Below are 24,701 nucleotides of genomic sequence, written 5' to 3'. Positions count from 1 at the left end.
TTATAATAATAATGATTTCAAATTTTGGTACACAACCAGCAGTTTCAAGGGAGGGGTAAGTCGATTACATCGACCCAGGTGCTCAACTGGAACTTATTTTATCAACCGTGAGAGGATGAAAGACAGTCAACCCCAGCGAGGTTGTTTATTTGTCACAATGCCTTGAAAGATACAATAAAGTACATTAAACAAAGAACTTGCAAAGACATGCTGGCCAGGGTAAATGATTTATATAAAGTCAAGGGAAGGGTGAAAGACATACAATTAAATAATGGGGACAAATTAAGAATTTGTTAAAATTTATCAATTACATAAGTAAAAAAATTACATATAATAATAACGATGCAATGTAATCAGGGAAAAAATATGACAAAAGTTGTAATTGAGGTATTTTGTATTACTATAAATCGAAATCGAAATCGAATTGAACCAGCCAGGATCCCTGGTCTGGTGGTACGTAAAAAGCACTATCCGACTCGTGGCCGTGGCACGTAAAATACTCCAATGCGACCGTACGACAGGCACCCTTGCCAACCCCCTTTGCTTGTGAAGACATGTTGGGGCAAGCGAAATCGAAATCGAATTGAACCAGCCAGGATCCCTGGTCTGGTGGTACGTAAAAAGCACTATCCGACTCGTGGCCGATGCCAGCACCGCCTCGACTGGCTTCCGTGCCGGTGGCACATAAAATACACCAATCTGACCGTGGCCGTTGCCAGCCCCGCCTGGCACCTGTGCAGGTGGCACGTAAAAAGCACCCACTACACTCACGGAGTGGTTGGCGTTAGGAAGGGCATCCAGCTGTAGAAACATTGCCAAATTAGACTGGAGCCTGGTGCAGCCTTCTGGCTTCCCAGAACCCCGGTCGAACCGTCCAACCCATGCTAGCATGGAGAACGGACGTTAAACGACGATGATGATGATGATGATGACAGGGTGTGTACTGTAGGAAAATCACTGTCATTGGGAAAAACCCCATGACATTTTGGTTTACAGGTGTGTCTATTCATTCGCTCAGGTAACTTTTATTTCTTGTACTAACTATACACAGTGATTGTTTTCTTTATTTATTATCACTTGAATTCATTGACACACACATAGAAACAGAATATACCTGTTACTTAAGGTGGTAATTACAAAGAGAAACTAAATAAAGAAAAATAGTTGGAATTATTTGGAAATAGAGATGAGGAATCAGACCTTGATGGCTTTTTCCTACAATACACACCCTGTATTTATAGTAATACAAAATACCTCAATTACAACTATCGTCATATTTTTTTTTTTTACACACACACATTAGAAAATACTTCAAATTAAAGTGGCTAAGAGGATCACTTACAATAGGTGATTAAAACGTATGCTACCAAGTTTGAAAAGCCAGCTATTAGCATCATTGCTGACATGGGATAACGGCAGCCTAATCTGTGGAAGAGAACAGAATGGACGTTTTTACTACTGAAACAAACAGATTAACCCTTTAGCATTTAAACTGGCCATATCTGGCCAAAAGTATTCTGCCTGTTTTATGTTCAAACTGGCTAGATCTGGTCTCTCACACCAATCCTACAATATCGTTTTAAAAATTAACAGCTACCTCATCAAAATCTCAAAGCTACAAGATAATGCATGATTAGTTTAAAACAATGTGGATTAAAAAGCATTAATTTTGGCAGAATAATGTGAACACTAAAGGGTTAAAATACTGACCACTTGGATATAGAAATACAATATTACATTTTCAATATGATTATTTTATGTAAAAAAGTAGAGTAATTCAACAGAAATATGCTAATAAAAGGGTTAAAACCTTTTGATACCAGCCTGGTGTGATGATACAAACTCCTTGAAAATTTGAAGTGATCAAAATTAAAACCTCCCATCTAAATTTCCTGTTAATTTATGTTCCAAACACAAGTTTAATAAAGACAAGGTTATTTTACTGAATTCTTCATTACTTTCATGATGAACTGAAACAAGGGTGGCGTATTTCTGCAGAAACATAGTAACGAAAGGGTTAAGGGATTTTGAGAAAATAACTTACTTGTTTGATATCAACATTGTCACGATATATGCAAATATCTCAGAGATTGCAGTCCAGAAGAGATTCCAAGATAAGTTTCCTGGCAGAGATGGTGTACTGAGAATTATTCCGAAATAACTTAAACTGTTTACTGTCCTGGAAACAAACATAAAAGAAAATTTTATAGATATGCATATCTATATGCATATGTGCACATGCATGCACACACACACACATACACTGTTGCTTTTGTTTAGCTCTAGGTCAGTCCTGACTGAGCAGATCTATGATCAGAGACTTTCTCACTGTAAGCGTCCTACCTTTTTGCATATCTAAAACTACACTCAAACTTTTGACCTTGTGACTGTGGTGTACGCGGGAGATTTGAAGTAAAGACACCTATCTTCTCTTTGTCAACGCAGACCTCTCCGGTGGTAACGCACCCTTCCACATGGCCCGACCTGAACTCTAAAAATAGCAGCTGCTTTCCCCTTATCTTGTCAAAGCACTCACATGTCCAGCACTGTCAGCTACCCAGATCAAAAAGGCCCAATGCTCCCCTGCCCCGTCCTCTTCCGGTCAACCCCAAGTTCTGGTCAGCTCCCCAGCTGCTGACATCATCCCACAGTGACTATGCTGGAAATTTTGTTAAATGTTGTTGTAGAGAAAAATATTTAATAAAATTTTATGTTCTGATTTCAAGTTTCATCATGACTGGCTTTGCCTTTCATTTTCCTGGGGATGATAAAATATCAGTCAAAATACTAGATTTAATTTTGTCAATGACATCATTTGCTGCAGTTTGTGGTCTTGCATTTATGTACAAATCATTGTTATTGAAGAGAAAGAGCAATGGGATGGCAGAATTATTGAAGGGTCAGGCAAAACAGCAGTGAAACGGCAGGTTCATCAGAGGGCTGGACAGAATACCTCGCTGCGTTTAGTTACAGCCCTTTACATTCTGAGTTGAAATCTTGTGAAGGTCAACTTTATCATTCATTCTATTTTATTGAGAATGACCTCCCCCACTCCCCCAAAAAAATGTGTGTGCCAATGTATGAAATTATCATCATTGTAGCAATCAGTGGATTGGCAGAAATGGTCAAAATGTTCACAGGTTTCATGAAGTCAACTTCTGAATTCAGTCAAACACAGTCATTCTCTGATTAAGTCATCTAACTAAGATGGAGGATGGTAATAAAATAAGTACCAGTAATATAATAGGAAACTGGCAAGCTAGCTGTGTTATTAGCAAGTTGGACAAAATGCTAAGCAGCATATCTTAGGGCTCTTTACATTCTCAGTTCAAATCCCACCAAGGACAACTTTGCCTTTCATCCCTTTGAGGATCAATAAGATAAAGGGTCAGTCAAGTACTGGGGTCATTGTAATTGATTTGCTCTCTCCCCTGAAAATTGCTGGTCTTGAACTTTGCAATGTACCAGCATCCTATTCAGGGGAATGTTGGAATGTTGTGATCCCAGTCATTTATATGTCATAGAAACTGGGTAACCAGTCTTACTGAGTCTTAGGGGTCAAGGAAAAAAAAAATTGTGCAATAAGGAGTTTGCTTCCTGACCACATGGTTCAAGGTATAGTGCCACTGCACGGCACTTTTGGTAAGTGTCTTCTACTATAGCCTTGGCCTTGTGAGTGGATTTGGTAGAGAGAAACTGTTGTGAGTGAGCGTGCATATATATGTATGTATGTATGTATGCACACATATATATCAGCCTACGTGCGTGTGTCTTTGTGTCTGTTTGTCCACCACCATTGCTTGACAACCAGTGATGGTGCTTATGTCCCCATAACTTAGATCAACAAAAGAGACTGAGAGAACAAAAACCAGGCTTAAAAAAAAAAGTATTGGGGTTGAGTCATTCAATGAAAAAAATTCAAGACAGTGTCCCAATATGGCTGCAATCCAATGATTGAAACAAGTAAAACATACACATATGGGAAAAGGCTTAATTCAGTCGCTACTCCCACCCACTCCTATAGTCCTTGACCAAAAAGTCTTGTGTCTAAATCATCATCGTCATCGTTTAACGTCTGCTTTCCATGCTAGCATGGGTTGGACAGTTCGACTGGGGTCTGGGGAGCCAGGAGGTTGCACCAGGACCAGTCTGATCTGGCAGTATTTCTACAGCTGGATGCCCTTCCTAATGCCAACCACTCCGTGAGTGTAGTGAGTACTTTTTACGTGCCACCGACACAGGTACCAGGCAAGGCTGGCAGCGGCCACGATCAGTTGGTGCTTTTTACGTGCCACCAGCATAGGTGCCAGTCGAGGCGGCGCTGGCAACGGCCACGATCGGATGGTTCTTTTACGTGCAAACTGCATAAAACAAAAAAAATTTTCTCTCGCTGCTTAAGAGTAGCATGACATAGGTATAGAATGTAGAAGAAATGAGGTGGACTTACGATATATAAAACATTATAAATGTGTATCCCAGCATTTTTGGTGTAGAAAACAATGACTTAATGTTTAATGTCTTCAGTTCAAAGTTTTTGTTTAAATTAGTCTGTGGTACCAGTTCCGTATACTGCCAAGTGTCATTCTCTGCGATGTCTTTGTTACCATTTCCAGGTTTAGCACAAGGGTTTTCTGTAGATTCTGTTGGTTGTTCTTGAGAGTCTTTTATTGAATTCTTGCTTTGGTAGCTATTTGGTTCATAGCTGCTATCCTGTGATTTATTCAGTGTGCTGTTTGAAGGAAAATCATTTTTCACTTTAACATCATTCAGCAATAAATCATGGTTTTGAGAATGTTGCAAGGTTTCTAAATTAAAATCACCGGGTAGTTGTTTTTTGTCCCATTTTGCAGCACAGTTTAAAATTTCCATGATTTTTTCAAATTTTTTGTGAGTAAATAACCAGGATATTGACTCAGGAAGGAGCCTAGAGAAAAAAAAAAGAATTAAAGAGTATTAAAAAATATATTCATATTGATAAATTATATTAGAGCATTCAGCTGAATGCCCTGTAGTATTTTTGTTTCAGCTCTTTACATTCTGAGATCAATCCCACCGTGGTCAACTTAGCCTTTCATCCCACCAGAGTTGATAGCATTGACTGACCCTGCCTCTCCTCAAAATTGCTTGCCTTGTGGTGCCTAAATTAGAAACAATTATTATGATTATTGCATTGAGGGTAGCAAGCTAGCAGAATTGTCAGCATACCAGACAAAATGGTCAGCAGCATTTCATACATCTTCTGAGTTCAGATTCTGCTAAGGTTGACTTTGCCTTTCATTCTTTCGGTGTCGATTATGCACTGGGGTCAATGTAATCGACTTAATCCCTTCCCCTAAATTTGAGGCCTTGTGCTTCCAGTAGAAAGGGTTATTATTATTGAAATGATAGAGTAGTTAGGGTATTGAACAAACTGCCTGGATTTCTAGACATATACATTGTCCTAGGACTTTTCACTCTTCTAGATCTCTCTAATATATATAAAATACCAGTTAAATATCAGGGTCAATTTCCTTGAGTTCACCCCTCCCCCAGAAATCTGTCACCCTGTACTCATTATTACAATTCACCAAAAAGGCAGCGTGCTGGCAGAATTGTTAGCATGCCAGGCAAAATGCTTAGCAACATTTCATCCGTCTTCACATTCTGAGTTCAAATTTCACCAAGGTCAACTTTGCCTTTCATCCTTTCAGGGTTGATGAAGTAAGTACCAGTTGTGCACTGGGATTAATGTAATTGACCTACCCTATCCCCTGAAATTGTTAGCCCTGTGCCAAAATTTTTAAACCATTAGTAGTACCATTGCATCACCAAGAAATAGGTGTTTAGTTTAAATTGTACTCTCATTCCAGGCAAATAAACTCTCATCAACTCACTATTTGTGCCTCCACTAGTTGCATGTGAAACTAGTAGCACAGTACAAAATAGACATTTCTATCAGAATATGAAGACATTGCAAGTGAAACATGTCAATATAGGAATGCAAAACACAAACACGCAATTGTAACACATACACATATCAGCATCATCACCATCATCACTTTTACATCTGCTTTTCCCATATTTGCTGGGATTGGGCAAATCTTCTTCAGCACAGCATCTCACCACTTGTCACCTGCCTGTTGTCATAGCTTTTATGAGGCTCTGCCTCTTGAAAGCATATATATATATATATATATATATAAATACAAAATGGGACAAGAACACAAAACATCCAGAAGACGATACAAAAAACACGGATGGGTCATTCGAAGCCTTTAATCTTCAGTCATGAACCGGATCATCCTTGCAATTTCGGCTGATTAATCTTGAGTTGCTCCAATCTGGCCAGCCCCAAGGAAAAACTAAGCTAAGAGCATTAGATTCCTTGAAAAAAGCTTTGAATGTATACGAAACAAGGACGGAGAAACGATCTCACACACACACACACACGAGAACATCACACAAATACACAGGCATAGAACATATGAAAGCATCACACACACACACACACAGAGAAAACATAGGAAATATTTAAAAGCATCAATATCACACACCTGAAAATATATTTTCACACATTAACACATAAATAAATGTTTCAAAAAATTTCCCTTACCAGCACAAGAAAATCACAACAAGATTTGGTAATGAAAGAACAATTTGCAGAATCTTCCAGTCAGAAATGAGAGAACCAAATAGAGCCAGGGACATGATGCCGAGCGACCAAAATGAAGAAGCACCAATTACACGTAATGTTCGGTGAGTTGAAGGCAAGACTTCAGATAACATACAGTAGGCTAACAAAGCTATTGTCTGGAAAATGGAGAAGAATAAAAGTGACAATATGTAAGATGAATGGTTAGAGAACACTAAGGAAGTATTTATGAATTACACACACATAATTTTAAAAGAATGGGGACAATAACTTTTCAGTTTTAATGACATAGTATATTACTTTCCTTTGGTATTCAAGTATCATTTTGCATCTTGTTTTGCATCTATGTGCTTTAATTATGTATACACATACACATATACATACACGTGGAGACGCGATGGCCCAGTGGCTAGGGCAGCGGACTCGCGGTTTCGATTCCCAGACCAGGCGTTGTGAGTGTTTATTGAGCGAAAACACCTAAAGCCCCACAAAGTTCCGGCAGGGGGTGGTGGCAATCCCTGCTGTACTCTTTCGCCACAACTTTCTCTCACTCTTTCTTCTGTTGGCCTGCTCGCTTAGCCCGCAGGGTGGTGTCATTTGAAGGCTAAAACAATACCAAGACACATTGTGACCAGCGATGTGTAGCAACATCTGATAGCCTGGTCGGTCACGGTGATATACATACACACACACAACAGGCTTCTTTTAATTTCTACCTATGAAATCCACTCACAAAGCTTTGGTAAACTAAAGACTATAGTAGAAGACACTCACCGAGGGTGCCATGCAGTGGGATTGAATATAAAACCATGTGTTTGGGAAGGAAACTTCTTAACCAAACATCTATACATAACAATTGCTGGTTAAATAACTGTGAAACTCATAAATGATTGTATGAATGAACAGGAAATAAAGGAAATGTATAAGTGACGGCAGTGGTCAAAAGCTATCAGTCACTAGCGAGTGAGTATCACTAAGTAGCAATAACCATGGTTTTGCTAGTTGTTACAGTTGCCTGTGTAGATGCAGGTAGAAACAGACACCTTGTCAGCCCTCTCACCTTTGGAATAAGGATGTAACAGTTGAAAAAAGAGGACAGGTGGCAACCAGCATTTAACTGGTATTCAAGGCGGCGAGCTGACAGAATTGTTAGCACGCCGGGTGAAATGCTTAGCGGTATTTCGTCTGCCGCTACATTCTGAGTTCAAATTCCACCGAGGTCGACTTTGCCTTTCATCCTTTCGGGGTCGATTAAATAAGTACCAGTTACACACTGGGGTCGATATAATCGACTTAATCCGTTTGTCTGTCCTTGTTTGTCCTCTCTGTGTTTAGCCCCTTGTGGGTAGTAAAGAAATAGGTATTCATTTCAGCTGAGCAGAATGGAGCAATGTGAAATGAAGTGTCTTGGCTCAAGGACACCACCTGCTATCCACCCAAAGTATTGAACCTGTGACCTCATGATCAAAAAACCCAACACACTAACTGTTAGACTATACTCCCACAATGGTAGATGTAAAGATGTGAAAATGCTGCAAGAAAATAAATTTGGAATCAAATGTCACTCACAATGTTAGCAGCACCAATGAAAAACCGTAGAATGGTGAATGTTATAATGGAGTTACTGAAGATTAAGGAAAAATTTAGAATCAGTTGGATACTAAGAAGAAAATTAAGTATTAACTTTCGACCAAACTTGTCAGCGAATGGCATTAAAATTAGGCATCCAAAGAGATTCCCAACCATGTAGATGGCTGTTGAGAGGTGAATGATGTACTCTTGATCACACACCAAGTCCCACTGAAAAAGAAAATAAAAAAACCCAGATGTTATGAAATAAATAATAAAAACATAAGCAAACCGCATAATAAAATTAATTCTTCACAATTTTCCAATGACAATATATTGATCCCAACCCAAACTATTTTACATCTATTTTATTGTTGAATGTATGTGTGTGCAAAAATCATTGGTTTTTTAATGTCTACTTTTCGATACAGTTAAGGGAGATTTACTAGAGTTGAATGCTCTTCCTGTCACCAACCTTCACCCATTTCCAGATGGGTGAAATACTACCTCTTATCCTTGAAACATGAAGGGCCCAAAAGCTGGACACACTTCATGGAAGATTGCAAACTAACAACACCATTTGTATGATAACGTTTATTAACAATTAGCATACAATGTCAAGAGGAAACATAAAAATAAGTATGTGTGTGTGCATATATATATATATATATATATATTCGAGCGAGATCGTTGCCAGTGCCGCTGGACAGACTCCTGTACAGGTGGCACGTAAAAAACACCATTTCGAGCATGGCTGTTGCCAGTACCGCCAGACTAGCCCTCGTGCCGGTGGTACGTAAAAGCACACACTACACTCTCAGAGTGGTTGGCATTAGGAAGGGCATCCAGCTGTAGAAACTCTGCCAGATCAGATTGAAGCCTGACGCAGCCATCTGGTTCGCGAGTCCTCAGTCAAATCGTTCAACCCATGCCAGCATGGAAAGTGGACGTTAAATGATGATGATGATACATATATATATATACACATATGCGTGCAGCATGTGAAAGTATGCATGTACATGTCTATGTATTTGTTTTATATTTGCACTTCTATGAAAATCATTGACCTACAAATGGTGATGTCATTTCCCCTATCAACAAATAACCTAATGGCTTTGTGTGTTTGAAGATGTGTGGAATAAGAGATCCCTTACTTGCAAAAAGAAAAAAGAAACAGACAAGGATTAGTGACAGGGAGGGCATTCAACTGTAAACAAAGTGTCAATAATATATTATTGAACCATGCTGGCATGGAAAAATCATCATCATCATCATCATTTAACGCCCGCTTTCCATGCTAGCGTGGGTTGGACGATTTGACTGAGGTCTGGCAAACCAGGCTCCAGTTTGATCTGGCAGAGTTTCTACAGCTGGATGCCCTTCCTAACGCCAACCACTCCGAGATTGTAGTGGGTGTTTGTACGTGCCAGTCTGGTGGTACTGGCAACGGCCACGTCGAAATGGTGCTTTTTTACGTGCCACCTGCACAGGAGCCAGTCCAGTGGCACTGGCGACGTCCTTGCTTGAATGTTTCATGTGCCACCAGCACAAGTGCTAGTAAGAAAACAAAAGCAAAATAAAACATGGAAATCATATAAAAGACCCTGACCTGTGCTATTATGGATTCTTCGGGAGATTTGTCGTAAGACCAATCCATACATTCGTATGTGACATTGTCAGTTCCATTGTAGACAAATGCAGAACAGTCTGAAGTGGCTACCGAGACACTAGAAGAGTTCCATCGATCAGACTTGCATGTGTGTGATGTGGTCGGAGCAATATACATAATGGAGAACACAGAAAAAACTCCACGTAAAATAACAAAACAGAGTAAGAAGTAGATAATTCTTGGGTATTTTCCATAGTTATTGAGGAGTTGTAGGACTTCATCAGCTTGCATTGTGAGTGAACCTGGAAAGAATAAAATGTACAGAAAATTAAAACTAAAAAACAAGAATGGAAAAAGAAAATTTAGTACATACTTGCTCATTGATGATATGAAAAGACACAGAAATCTACATTTAGCAATTCCATTAAAAATCAATGGAAATAGCAGTTGTGATACCAGTGCCGGTGGCACGTAAAAGGACCATCCAAATGTGGCCATTGCCAGCGCCGCCTTGACTGGCCTCCATGCAGGTGGCACATAAAAAGCACCCACTGCACTCTCGGAGTGGTTGGCATTAGGAAGGGCATCCAGCTGTAGAAACACTGCCAGATCAAGATTGGAGTCTGGTGCAGCCTCCCAGACCCCAGTCGAACCATCCAACCCATACTAGCATGTAAAGTGGACATTAAACGATGATGATGATGATGACCACTGCTGCTGAATGCTTTTCATCTGTTACCGATACCTCTGAGCATGTGTCTTTTTTTAGCAGTTTGCAGTCAAGATGTTCTAGGTTCAATCTGACAGTGTGGCACATCTCTCATAGCTTCAGATCAATCCACACCTTGAGAGTAAAAGTTAGGATCTTTGGGAAACCCATCAAACTCTACCTGCTGTTGAGTAATAGACCTAGCCCCTTACTTCACTGTAAAGTCCCACCTATGGCTTTTAGGTATCTTAAGTTAAATCTACTACACTGCAAACATTCAGTGCGTTTCCTTTTTGAGAAAAACTTGATATATTAACACACTATTCCCTGCAACTGAATATTTGTCAAGAAATTTGGATTTCATGATAAAAGAAACACAGCTAGTTTTCAAATTCATCAAGCAAAATATAAAGAACTTTATGCTAAAATATATGAAGTAAATCAACCATTAACCCTTTTGTTACCATATTTCTGTTGAGATGCTCTGTGTTTCATTCAATTAATTTTAAACATAAAGACTTTAGTAAATTAACTTATCATTAAGCTAGTGTTAGGAGCATAAAGTTTGACAACAGTTTGGTGGAGTGAATCTATCGAGCAAGTGGAAAGTTGTATAAGAGGCAAAAGCATGAAATTTGTTGTGGAAGTTTTGGAGCATCTTCATGATAATTTTCACCTTTTATAGTCAATGAATTTTTTCAGTGTAACAGATTCTCAAAACAAAACCTGGAATTATAGGCCTTGCAAAGTATTTTAATGAAAATTTAAAGATTCTGAAAAAAAAATTATTTTCAGTGGGAAAAATATTCTTAAATGTATAATAGACAGTTATTAGCTGCAGTTTCTGTCTGGATCAAAGTATCATTGTATAGGGATTCAATTTGGAAAAATCCATTTGAAAATTTGTATAAGTTTTAAAACATTTTAGCACGTGCATATATGCCAATGTGGAGAGAATATTTATTCCCATGTAGTTTATGAAATCAAATTTGCATAACAACCTAAGGAAAGGAGTAATAAGTATTATGATTATAAATTACATTGTAAACTGTTAAGAAAAATTGGATCCATAGAAATCATGTTGAAACTGCAGTTTCTACATCAAGAGAAATTGATGGGGAATCTTCAAAAATATGGAGTAGAAATAAAAGTAATTAAGTTAATCTAATCAGCATTGAAATGTTTTGCTGTTTACACCTACTTAGGTGAATTTATGCTTAGGGGCTGGGGTTTTTTTTTGTGTGTGTGTGTGTGTCCTTTTCATTTTTATTTGGTGCTATATAGCTATCAAGATAGTGCTTTTAAAAATTCTGGTCGCTATGTAGGTAAATCTATATCTACAAATATAGAGCAATCAACAAAAGACAGCTATTCTGAAGTGACAGAAATCTAAACATTTTCTTACTACAATAATTTGAAGTTGTCATAGCAACTAAACTATTATTTCGAATTTTCTCCCCACCTCACATTTTTTTTTTATTTCAATAATTCCAGTTCACAATATAGAGTCAACAATTTAAAGCAAATCACAGAAAGTAAGAAAAAAAGGTGAGTAGCGATGGATAGCTGCCAAGCTAACTTGACCATTAGACAGCTGTTGAGCTAAATCAATAGACAGATGTGATAGGTAAAAAGGTAGGTATACAGATAAGTAGTTGGAGGATGGAGAGAGTAAAAGACAGTTAAATAGGCAAATATAGAAGAAAAAAGAGAGCAAGGGAATGAAGATAAGAAAAAACAACATAAAACAGAGAACAATAAAACTTGAATGAGAGCAGAAAGGGCAACACAGAAAGAAAGAGTCCAGGTAATTCAGTGCAAGTTACCAGGTAAATATATCTGATGTAATTTAATCAGTAAATTACTGCCCTGTCTGGTATTTCCACCAAGACAATACAGAAATATATCAGAGCAGTAGGAACATTGAGAAAACAGAACAAAATAATTATTTAGTTGTGTCCCTAAAACAGTTTCCAGTTTCGAATCTTCCAAGGGCCGCTTCTTTGGATTGAGAAGTCATAAAACAATGAAAATATAAGTTTGTTTACTTCAATTGGCAACTTTTCAACAAAGTAGAAAATAATGGAGTACAAACAGGATAACAGAATGTATAATTTTGTCTATAAAAAACAATAAACAACAGAGTATGTACTTATATCTTTTACTTGTAACACAAACACAGCTGTCAGGGACAAACACACACAGATATATATATATATATATATATATATATATATATATATATATATATATATATATACAGTATATACATATACAGGATGTGCTTCTTTCACTTTCCGCCTACTAAATCCACTCACAAGGCCTTGGTTGGCTCAGAGCTACACTTGCCCTTTTGTATAACATATGCAATTGTTTAAAATTTATAATTAACAATTGTATTGCTTGATTCAAGAACAAGAATACAATACAAAAGCATCTCTTCTTTAATCTTTTACTTCAGTCATTGGACTGCAGCCATGCTGGGGCACCACCATCACAGGTTTTATTTGGACGAATCACCCCAGTATTTATTTTTTAAAAACCTATTTCTTTACTACTCACAAGGGGCTAAACACAGAGGGGACAAACAAGGACAGACAAATGGATTAAGTCGATTATATCGACCCCAGTGCGTAACTGGTACTTATTTAATCGACCCCGAAAGGATGAAAGGCAAAGTCGACCTCGGCGGAATTTGAACCCAGAACGTAACGGCAGACAAAATACGGCTACGCATTTCGTCCGGCGTGCTAACGTTTCTGCCAGCTCGCTGCCTTTTATTTTTTAAAAACCTGTCACTTAATCTATCAGTCCCATTTTGTCAAGTCATTAAGTTATGGGAATGTAAACAAACCAACACTGGTTGTCTGTCAAGTGGTGGTGGGAGACAAACACAAAGATACATGAACATAGATATATACATATATATTTGATGAGCTTCCTCACAGTTTCCATCTTCCAAATCCTGGGGGTAGAGTAGTGGGACTGAATCCTAAATTTTCTTGAAGTGGAGAAAGAAAAAAAAGACTGAGTCAGTCTGTAGAATGGAGTTGGAAATTATCTTGAGCACCACAAAACTAATTTCTTCGTATGCATGATATTTTAAGCAACGTAGCTTACAATTGTGCAATCTTTTCTGTTTGAGTTACTGCGACCTATTTTTTACAATTTTAAAATTGTTCCTAGGTGTGGCTCTGTGGTAAGAAGTTTGCTTCCCAACTACATGGTTCCAGGTTCAGTCCCACTGTGTGGCACCTAGGACAAGTGTCTTCTACTATGACCTCATGTTGACCATAGCTTGAAGATCCAGGGCTCTCTCCAGGTCTTGAAAGCTCACAGCTCTGCTGCTACAAATGTGTAGCCTTGAAGAATTTTAGTTGGACTTATCAACCCCAGTACTTTTTTGTTTTTGTTTTGTAAAGCTTGGTACCATTCTGCTGGTTTCCTTTGCTGAACCACTAAGTTACAAGGATGTAAACATACCAACACTGGTTGTCAAGTGACTTTTTGGTGAATTTTCTATCTAAAACCCAATCAAAATGCCCGAAACTTGATACGCCAATTGAATGCCAGCTAGTTGTATGTGATTGGTCGGAGATTTGGACAGTACTCGCGTGTATGTGCGCACGCACGCAGCTGTATATGCATGCACTAGCACTATGACCTGGCAACGCCGGGTCATAGTGCTAGTGTACATTCACTCATATACACAATTACACAAGTAAACATATAAAGAGACATTAACGTTTTGGTTAGGAACATGAGAAAATGATACTCACAAAGCAATATAGCATGGGAGAACAGAAGGGAGTCTTATCTTCACTGAACTTTTCAAATGAAACAACAAAGTGGAAAGTAAGAATTCTGGGATTGGCTGCACTGGTGTTGAGCACAGGAGAGGACAGGAGAGAGAGAGAGAGGAGGGAGGTGAAATAGTGTAGGTAAAGAAGAGAGAGAGAGAGAAAGGAATATAGAGAGAGTGGAAAAATGAGCAAGTAGCATGGAGAGACAGAAGGAAATGGAAAATTAGTAAGTAGCATGGAGAACAAAGCAGAAAAATTAAATTACAATGAAAACAAGGAAGACAAAGAGGGAGGGGAGACAAAGTATGGTCAGAGGAAGAGGGAAAGACACTGATAAATGGACAAAAATGTTGGGAGGTTGTGTGCCCTTTGGATTTAAAAAAGAAAATTCAAACAGAACATGGAAATCATTTTATTTATGTATAAGAACACAAAGTGGGGTTTAAGGCATGCGAAAAGCAAAGACATCAAACGACTATTATTTCAAAACAGTTATATTAATATAGCTACAAAAGGCGGATCTAGTCTTCTTCATTTGCAAAATGAAACACCTTTAATTTTGCTCAGATTGGTTTTCAATTTTGGTGTATCAATGCAACTGTGAATTTTGATTATCGTGTAAATTAAAGAATCTGATATGTCTGAGGAGTCATTTTCTTTTAGTGCCTTATAATTTAACACACTCACCAGTAAAATTTGCACTTATTGCTTTTATTTTTTAGAAAAATAAAAAAGCAGACAACAGAGTATGCTTCAACACATGGACTCACATAAAGAATCTTGCAAACCAAATCCAAAAACAAAATAAAAGAATCTGATGTTATCTAAAATTAAATTTGGGAAATTTTAGCCAGTCTTTCTGATGTTATCAGAAGTGAAGGCCAGTCTCAAGTATTCTGGGGCATTGGGCTAGTTTAGTTGATTATCGGGGGTGCTTCTCTCTCAACGTCTAAGAGATCCGGAGTCACACGGAGCGAGGGAGGATAGAGAAGAGAAGAGACGGACAGCTCCTTTGATTTGATTTTTTTTTTTTTATTACTTTTCCAGGTTTAATTTTTAAAGAATATTGTTAGTATGGATCCGCATTTTTCATTGGTGTTCAAATATGAACACCTGTGAAAATTGTAATCACCATGTGGTCTTACTACTCAGTGATGTTACTGATGGAAAATTATGGCACTGCAGGCGTTGTAAAAGGAGCAAATCTGTTCGTTACCATTCATTTTTTGAGAGAAGTCATATTATGTCAGTGTTTATGTTGTGTAAAAAGTAAGTTGACTTATCTCCCCTTTAATATTTTTTTAAAAAATCTAACCAAACTGAACAATTACCATTAAAGATATCTATATATATATATATATATATATATATATATAGACACACACACACACACGATGGGCTTCTTTCAGTTTCGTCTACCAAATTCACTTTGGCAGACGAAACTTTGGTAGAGGTGCCACACAGTGGGACTGAACCCGGAACAATGTGGTTGGGAAGCAAGCTTCTTACCAAACAACCAGGTCTGCACCTCTAATCTTTATATATAAAAGTCAAGTTGTGTGTCTGTCTCCTACGATTTAGATTCCTAACTACTCCCACATTTTGCGGTGCAGTTTAACCAAAACCGGGTATCTTATAGTCGTGATTCATATCTAGCCCTTCTGAGTGTTAGCGCGCGTCTACGATTTAAAAAAAAATTTACCATCATTTTCCCCCATTTTAATGCATTTTTTCGCTATTATATAAGGGAAGTAACCCTCTAAAAATGTCTACGATGAGTCAACGGTTTTAAAAAAAAATTTACCATAATTTTTTTCCCATTTTTAATGCATTTTTTGGCTATAACTCTAAAAATGCTTATATAGTTATTTCCCTTACAAACCCGAGCAACGCCGGGCGATACTGCTAGTTGTCTATAAAGCTTTTCAAAAGCAACAAGCTCACACTGAAAGTATATAATTTCAATATCTTCGCATATTTCAAAAATATTTTGGAATTGTCAATGTGGGTGACAAAAGAATTGTTAATTTAGTTAACTGGGAATATAATTTTTATATAAACTACTTATTTTTAATCAATTAAGGGGGCCGATGCAGTTTCGCACCTCTCCTTGAAAAATGCATTAACCCCCCCCCCCCGAAAAATTTTGAATTTTTTCGGAAATTTTTTTCCCGTTATGTTTTAGATGACGGAGATTCCGAATATGCAATTAGAACAAGGGACTATCTTTTGAAGTCGGCGTGAAGCAGAGGAATTGATGTGTTTGAGACAGAAAGTGTGGTGTGTGTGTGTGAAGTTGTTTCAGCTCTTGGAGAGTGAAGAGAGAGAGAGAGAGAGAGAGAAAGAGAGAGCAATGGTGCTGGTGTGTGTGTGTGATTGAAAAATAACTGAAGTTTTTTATATTTACTTTTTGTAGTGAGTGATTGACAGAGAAAACGAGAAAGAGGTTATGTATATATGTATGTACGTATGTATGTGTGAATGGCTTTAGTGACACACACACACAGACACAAATGTATGTTTTTTTGCATGTATGTTTATGTAACGGTCTGCTATGTTCAACAAGCAAAAACAAAATAACATACTTTCTCTCTCTCTCTCCTTCTCTCACACGCACAAGTATGCAAAAAACCGTATGCAATAGGTGTACGTATGTGTGTGTGTCACTGAAGCCATTCATACATACATAACCTCTCACTCTTTCTCTCTGTCAATAACACATTCATTCATAACAAAAAAGTAAATAAAAAAAATTTCAATTATCTCTCTCTCTGTCTTTTCACACACACTAATAAAACAACTTCACATACACACCACACATCAATTCCTCCACTTCACGCCGACTACAGCGTAGGTGTTTATAAGCCAGTTAAGAAACGCACAAAAACCGTTCGATTCACTTCAACATTTAAGTTTAATTTGTCAAAATAGTTTCGTCGCTTTGAGACCGTGACCTGTTCACTGACAAAACTCCGTGCTGCATCTTTTTGTCAGTGAACAGGTCGCGGTCTCAAAGCGACGAAAATATTTTGACAAATTAAATTTAAATGTTGAAGTGAATCTAACGGTTTTTGTGCGTTTCTTAAATGGCTTATAAACACCTTCCACGCTGCAATTGTTTTCGTTCCAGCACACAATCTCAGATCAGGTCACTCGCTATGCAAGTACATCTCCGTAATATATATATATATATATATATATATATATACATATATATATATATATATGGTTATGTGACAACTAGAGTTGGTTTATTTGCATCCACGCAACATTGAGGCTCGGCGAAAGAGACCGTCAGAATAAGTACGAGCCTAAAAAATATGTACTAGGGTCGTTTTGTTCAACTAAAACTATTGAAGGGAGTGCTCCAGCATGGCCACAGTCTCATGACTGAAACAAATAAAACATAAAAGATAAATAATATGCGGGGTCGGATACACCCCACTACTGCACTAATAGTGTTCCATTGAAATGGTTGGTGAAGTAACAAGGCCGTTCAAGGCACGTTTCAACGTGTCGTTTTAAAGATTTTTTTCAATCATTACACGTAAAGCAGTGCATGTAAAGCAGAGTTTTTGAATACTATGTTATCGAGTATTACCCTGTATGGGATAGTAAGAGTATATTTAGTGGAGGTGCAATGGCCCAGTGGTTAGGGCAGCGGACTCGCGGTTTCGATTCCCAGACCGGGCGTTGTGAGTGTTTATTGAGCGAAAACACCTAAAGCTCCACGAAGCTCCGGCAGGGGATGGTGGTGATCCCTGCTGTACTCTTTCATCACAACTTTCTCTCACTCTTACTTCCTGTTTCTGTTGTACCTGTATTTCAAAGGGCCGGCCTTGTCACTCTCTGTGTCACGCTGAATATCCCCGAGAACTACGTTAAGGGTACACGTGTCTGTGGAGTGCTCAGCCACTTACACGTTAATTTCACGACCAGGCTGTTCCGTTGATCGGATCAACCGGAACCCTCGTCGTCGTAACCGACGGAGTGCTTCCATCCAAGAGTATATTTATCCCATACTCTGTATGAGATAAACACTGAATTTGTTTCCTCATAACTTTCAGAAAAATAGATACTTTTTAATGTTGGATGGTGTTGATTATGATTATATAAGAATTTAATGTAAAAAGATACTTTTTTTAAACTGGTAGATGCGCATATATAGACCGGCACGTATAACGTATTTTTTTTTCAAAATTTCAAGTTTCATTTCATTCTTTCAACATGTGTGTGCATCCCTATCAATTTTTTCTGCCTTAAATTCCCATATAATCATAATCTACACCATATTAATGATATTTGTAGAAAATTTCATTAATATGTACCTTTTTTTAAAAAGTTATGGGGAAACAAAGTCGAGGGGGGGCATATATAGTAGATACGGTTAACATGCCTGTTTACCGCAATAAATCTAAAATAAAAATACGAGGCGGACTTTCAGAATAGCTGTCACGAATAAAATGGATATTCTTTTAGAGGCGGGAGCGATATTTTTAGTCCTTTTATAATATCCCACATTCTAAAGAATGTAATTCGCAATTAAAATACCTTCTATTCCGAAAGTCCGCCGAATACGGAATGGTGACAGCTGCAACACCTTATATCTAGGTTTGCTGGATCAGACGGTATACCTATAGGCACTTCGAACTAATCTTTAGAATCAAGTGTGCCAGGAACCTTTATTTCTTCGGATCTGTATGTTTTAATCATCGTAACGTTACAAATCTGAAAAGAAAAAGGAAAAATCATGGCTTTTAACGTGCTAGATCATTTCTGATTATAGTTCTGACAAGTTGTGGCGCACCTGAGCACTGTATACAATAATTTCATTATTATATTATTATTATTATTATAGGAATGCCCAAACTGATTTACCTTATTGCTAAACAACCTGATTAAGCTGGCCAATTAAATCGGAGTTATTTGAGTACTTTATATCATTTAATAAAGAATAAGCTGTTGATGTAAACGGCGTTGAAATATAGCTGGAATTGGTATTTTCAGCCAATCATTCTTTCGGGTATTGATAAAATATATACCAAAAAATATACTTAATTGTCAATGTAATTAACCTTTTCAATATCATACTAATTTATGACCTTCTGTCAATCTTGAAATCAATATAGATTAGTAAACATTAATTCATAACGGATGAATTATTAATAATAACCGTATATTTCGCAACTAGTGAATTCGTTCTGGTCAAGAATCGAAGTCGGATTTGTTCGCGTTTTAATTTTGTTTAAGGTAATGGTAATCGTGACTTCATATAACAAAGGAGAAACTCATATTGTTTTTTGTTTAATAAGAAGTGGTTCCCTCTTTATACCCAAGAGCACCTCACACCTGTGTTTATGTAAAATATACAAGATTAAGATTATCGCCGAAAAAGATCAATTATTCCTCTAGAGCAACGTTAAAAATATACTACGTAAAAGATTAAGTGCATCTGAATGTAACTTTTGTCTATTTCAAAATATATTTTCTACCTTTGTTAAAACACAGGTATTTTCAGAACGTCGAGTGAATATATGGACGTAATTATTTTATAGTGCGTGAAATAATATTTTAAAGCAAAACATTTCTACACGTGTTTTTCATTTCTGTACGAATCTCCCGAAATTTAAACATCATCTGCTAACTAAATTCCCCACAAGGTTGTTAAACTAAATATAAGATAATAATAATAATAATAATAAATACTCATTAGATTTTTCTCCCGGAACAATTTTATCTTTTGACAGATAAGAAAACATTTGGTACGGACGAGGAAAGAAGCAGGTAAAATACTGACTTACCGCAAATAAGCGAAGGTTATTATGTCACACTCCGTTTATAAGTTTCCTATTTATTTCCCTTGAAACATGGTAACCTTACCGTCTGACCATGTGCGTACTTGGAGCTCCAGGGTCACGGAGTGAAACTGACATTCACCTTAGCAATCAACACGGTGTGTGTCGGGCGAGAGAAAAAGACTACTAGAGTGATGTCCCTTGTGTCATTAATTGACATCTTTTAAATAAAACGAGTTGACGAAACTGAATTTTGGAATGCGAATTTATTAAAAAGTCACAGTTTTTTTAGTTGTTTTTTTTCTTCTTCTCTGTTCAATAAACAGGTAACAACAATGTTCGCTCTATATTTGGTTATACAAGCAAATTACGTAATAAAGGAATATTTGACCTAATACTCAATACACAAAGACAAAAGGAACATTTATTTCACTGAAGTATTTTGTATAACTTTTTTTGCTTTTTCTCGTATCCGCCTCATTAATGTCTATATTTAGCCGCAAGCTACTCTTTGTAATGCCTCTATGGCAAATTTCTATGAAATAAAGTAGCTCATTCTGCAGTAGTATTTCCATTATTATTATTCGTTCTGAGTTCAAATTCTGCCGAGGTCGACTTTGTCTTTCATCCTTTCGGGGTCTATGAAATAAGTACCAGTTACGCACTGGGGTCGATGGAATCGACTAACTCCATCATTTCAGGCCTCTGCCTACAGTAGAAAGCACTTGTTATTCTTATTCGATATAAATGTTGCTCTAGTACTGTAAGTTTATTTACTGTCAATCTTTCGACAATGAAAACAATAATAATAGTGGGGGGGGGAATAGATGTGAGTAACGTCGACGATATGAAGAAAGTGAGATAGAAGCGCAAAGCAGCGTTGCTGTTGACAAAACACGTGAATGATATCAAAAACAACATCGAGGATAAATATTAAAATAAAAGCAAAAATGTTCAACAAAAGCAACACAAACAATGCCAGGTCTTTCGATAAAAATTTACAGCAACGATTAGTAGAACTTACTCTCGACAATAATTTCAGGAAAAGGAAAATACAAATACTGCCTGATTAAACAATACCACCAGTCAAGAAGAAAATGATTAGCAAAAGAAACCTAATCTTTAAATGCATCAACAAAAAGATAAAAAATTATAAACAATCCGACCCCAGCATAGGTTGAGAAATGCTTGAAAGATTTTTTTTTTCGATGTTACTATTATTCTTATTGTTATTAAATAAGTACCAGTTATGCACTGGGGCCAATGTAATCAACTTAATCCCCTCCTCCAAGCTGCCCTTGTAGAAGAAATTTGAACTCATTATTATTATTATTATTGTTAGTGTTCAGGTCACTATGCCTACGGGCATATGGCGTAGTGGTTAAGAGCACGGGCTACTAACCGCAAGATTCCGAATTCGATTCCATGCTTGAAAGATGTTTGGGGTTCAATATTGCATGTGAGGAGAGGAAAAGAGTTTGGTACAGGAGTAGCTCAGTCATATGGAAGAGAGGTTTAAGAAAATAGCCATAAATACATGCTCTTCAAAAAAGTATTAATACCTACCTACCTGGGAACATATATAAACTAACATCTTCTAACGTGTTTCTCAAATTAAGCATCTAATATTTTACCATGATATTGGGTGAATATGGTGAAATATTTACCATTAGATCCTCCCAGCTAGAAACTGATCAACAGTGGAAATACTGTTCAGAGCAGAAAATTTCCAAAGTATCCATGACATTTACACAGAGAGAAGAGGAACCCCTAACAGTGGTGGTAGAATGCAGAAAAGACAGGAACACCACCCATCAACAAGTTTCCTGCTTTCAGGCAATATAAATGAAAAAGCCTCTCTCCACCTGATGCCAACCAACATCACACCTACTGCAACAAGAACGACAGTAAACTAATACATTGCCAAGACTGCACAGCAGAGTTTGCTACCAACACTCTTAGAAGAGCAAGCTTCTCTCAAATGACCTACTCCCCAAACCAACACTGACATCAGCACCAATACCAACAACAGTTTAAGTGACATCATCATCATCATCATCATCATTTAACATCCGCTTTCCATGCTAGCGTGGGTTGGATGATTTGACTGAGGTCTGGCGAACCAGACTCCAATCTGATCTGGCAGAGTTTCTACAGCTGGATGCTCTTCCTAGCGCCAACCACTCCGAGAGTGTAGTGGGTGCTTTTACGTGCCACCGGCACGAGGGCCAGTTTGGTGGTACTGGCAATGGCCATGCCCAAATGGTGCTTTTTATGTGCCACCTGCACAGGAGCCAGTCCAGCGGCACTGGCGACGACCTCGCTCAAATGTTTCATGTGCCACCAGCACAAGTGCTAGTAAGACGACGTGGTGACGATCACACTCGAATGGTGTGCTTAATGTGCCATTGGAACGAAGGCCAGCTTGTTGCTCTGGCAACAATCTCACTCGTATGGTACTCTTAGCACTCCACTAGCAACGGATGCCAGTCACCGAGTTTGATTTTGACTTCGACATGACCACATGTTTTGGCCAGACTTCACCATCTCCCTCAAAATCAACGAGATAGAGAAATAAGAGTGGCCTGAAACATGATAAAAGAGAACAAGACGAAAGAGGCAAGACAAAGAAGAGAAAAGAGCAAAGCCTTGTTACAAAAAATAAGAAACAGAAGGAATCCCATTTGAAACCTTACAAATCAACAAACTCTCAACACAAATATCAAAACAGTAAGAAATACCACAAAAACAAAACCAAAAACCAACCCAATTGCAGCCAAACTCACAACCACTACTACCCACAACAACAGGAAAACACTCAAACACAGCAACAACCACAGCTGAAACACCAATAGCAACAGCTAAATGAGTCAAATTTTCTAGAAACAAATGCCATCAACTTCCCTGTTATATGACAGTGAGTTTACAGAATGTTTATCAACGTACATAAAAGATAAAATAGTGACAAAAGGGAAGACATTTGGGGAATTTATCCTCAAAACTTCCAAAGACAAATTGTTGGTGAAGATGTACAAAACTCTTCTTGGCAATTTCGAATCAAGTTTGGGAATTTTCATGAAAATAATGCCAAAACAGTTTTAGATGGGTCTTTCAAGAAACATTTGCTCAAGGAGAGAACTGGAAAATCTGGGCTTCTTGAAGACCAAGGTGAATGACTTCTTCCCTTTTTTTCTCCAACAGACATGGCTGTACTCACAGTGGATATGAAAATGTGTGTGACCTGGGATCAGCTTGGAAGGGAGGCCACGTGCTCAATGGCCTCAGGTCTTGACATAAATATTGTAGCCATCAGTGAGACCAGAATCTCTGTAGCACATGCATTCCTTTCCATTTTCCATGACTATGAAATATTTTCATCTTGTTTGGTGGGGGCTAGGAGGTTGGGTAGCAGTGTTATTCTGGAAATCTTGAGATCTCAAAGTGTGGGTAATCTTCTTGGACTAGATGGTAATTTGGTTGTCCTGGACATGAGAGACAGTGAAGATGGTTCATTTAGGCAAATGGTCATTTATACCCGCACAGGAGCTAAAAGGCTAGCTTTCTTTGACCTCCTGAAAAAAAGCATTCCTAAGAACATCCCAATCACTATTGCTAGTTAGGGATTGGAAATGTATTTTGGATGCATATAGCAAAGGGAGTGCAAAAGCCTCAAAAACCAGCAGCTACTAACAGTTTAACAGGTACTGACTGAATTTTCTTGATATGTCAGTTTGGACATGAAGCAACAGTAGATGTCAACTAAATTGTCTAGATAGAGTATTTTTTTTTTATGGCAGGGGATAGAAATAGAATTGGATGTCTACAGTTCAAGCTAGTCAGCTACACAGAGAACAAATTTCTTATCTTTTCAGTCAATAGATATAGGACCCATAGACAGGAGACTAGTTACTGGCAGTTGTATACACCCTTACTGGCATGCAAAGACCACATGGATCAAATTAGCTAAGCAGTAGTTCATAGAAGCAATCATCAGCAACTGGAATGAGTTGTCCTAAAGAGGGCAATTAGAACAGAATCAATAGCATTTTCCAAAGAGCTAGTAATAGAGAGAAGTAGATTAGAGGGAAAATTAGTTAGCAATCTAGATGAGGCAATTATGTAAAGGCATAATGACCAATGTGCTAGCAGTGAGAATGGTCCTTGACCAATTTCTTCAAAGTAAAACATGAAGGCTGCTATGTTAAAGCTAAGGCCTGTGTGCCCAAACATGAAGGAACATTAGCAATCCAATGGACTTGAATGGTTGAGGTGTGACATGGCAACAAAACCACAATCCAGTCTATGATGGATTGGGATAGGTATGAACTACCCAGTTACAAGCAAATGTATGCGGCTTTACCGAGTACAACTGTTTGGGGCAGGTGATGGGATAGCAACAGTAGCAGACTTTAATTCCTACCTCAACAACCTGCTGTGGTTCTTGACAAGATTAGAGGTTCTGCAAAAAGCTGATCAAGACTATTGAAATATGGGAAGCAATGAGTGGTTGCACAGGGAGACTCTGGACATTAATATAAACAAACTGGCTCGTCTGTTCTGAAGGATATTTTGGATTGGGGACTAC

The 24,701-nt window shown here is 37.8% G+C and overlaps 1 protein-coding gene and 1 long non-coding RNA gene across 7 annotated transcripts in view; one reads left to right on the top strand and one right to left on the bottom strand.

Annotated features, from left to right (window-relative positions):
* LOC118766731 overlaps nucleotides 1-2,346 on the top strand; it is an 8,416-nt gene extending 6,070 nt beyond the window's left edge. The window contains exons 2-3 of the long non-coding RNA XR_005002637.1: nucleotides 54-59; nucleotides 2,336-2,346. This is a non-coding gene — a long non-coding RNA (uncharacterized LOC118766731). The remainder of the gene's footprint in view (nucleotides 1-53; nucleotides 60-2,335) is intronic.
* Nucleotides 1-20,417, bottom strand: part of LOC115220899 (solute carrier family 22 member 4) — a 24,970-nt gene extending 4,553 nt beyond the window's left edge. The window contains exons 1-9 of one of the 6 annotated variants that reach the window (XM_036510409.1): nucleotides 20,123-20,417; nucleotides 18,873-19,049; nucleotides 14,298-14,345; nucleotides 9,810-10,111; nucleotides 8,201-8,431; nucleotides 6,593-6,789; nucleotides 4,448-4,924; nucleotides 2,045-2,179; nucleotides 1,343-1,425 (exon numbers count right to left, since the gene is read on the bottom strand). In XM_036510409.1, coding sequence (XP_036366302.1) covers nucleotides 1,343-1,425; nucleotides 2,045-2,179; nucleotides 4,448-4,924; nucleotides 6,593-6,789; nucleotides 8,201-8,431; nucleotides 9,810-10,100 — 1,414 coding nt within the window. In that variant the 5' untranslated portion in view covers nucleotides 10,101-10,111; nucleotides 14,298-14,345; nucleotides 18,873-19,049; nucleotides 20,123-20,417. Of the gene's footprint in view, nucleotides 1-1,342; nucleotides 1,426-2,044; nucleotides 2,180-4,447; nucleotides 4,925-6,592; nucleotides 6,790-8,200; nucleotides 8,432-9,809; nucleotides 10,112-14,297; nucleotides 14,346-18,872; nucleotides 19,050-20,027; nucleotides 20,052-20,122 lie in introns of those variants that run through there. The other 5 variants (XM_036510410.1, XM_036510411.1, XM_029791096.2 and 2 more) reach the window with 5 other exon arrangements.
* Nucleotides 20,418-24,701: the final 4,284 nt, after the last annotated feature.

This window comes from Octopus sinensis, linkage group LG17 (assembly GCF_006345805.1).
Source record: "Octopus sinensis linkage group LG17, ASM634580v1, whole genome shotgun sequence".
NCBI lineage: Eukaryota > Metazoa > Mollusca > Cephalopoda > Octopoda > Octopodidae > Octopus > Octopus sinensis.
The sequence above is the reverse complement of the archived record's forward strand: the minus strand, read 5'-3'. Positions and strand labels throughout refer to the sequence as shown.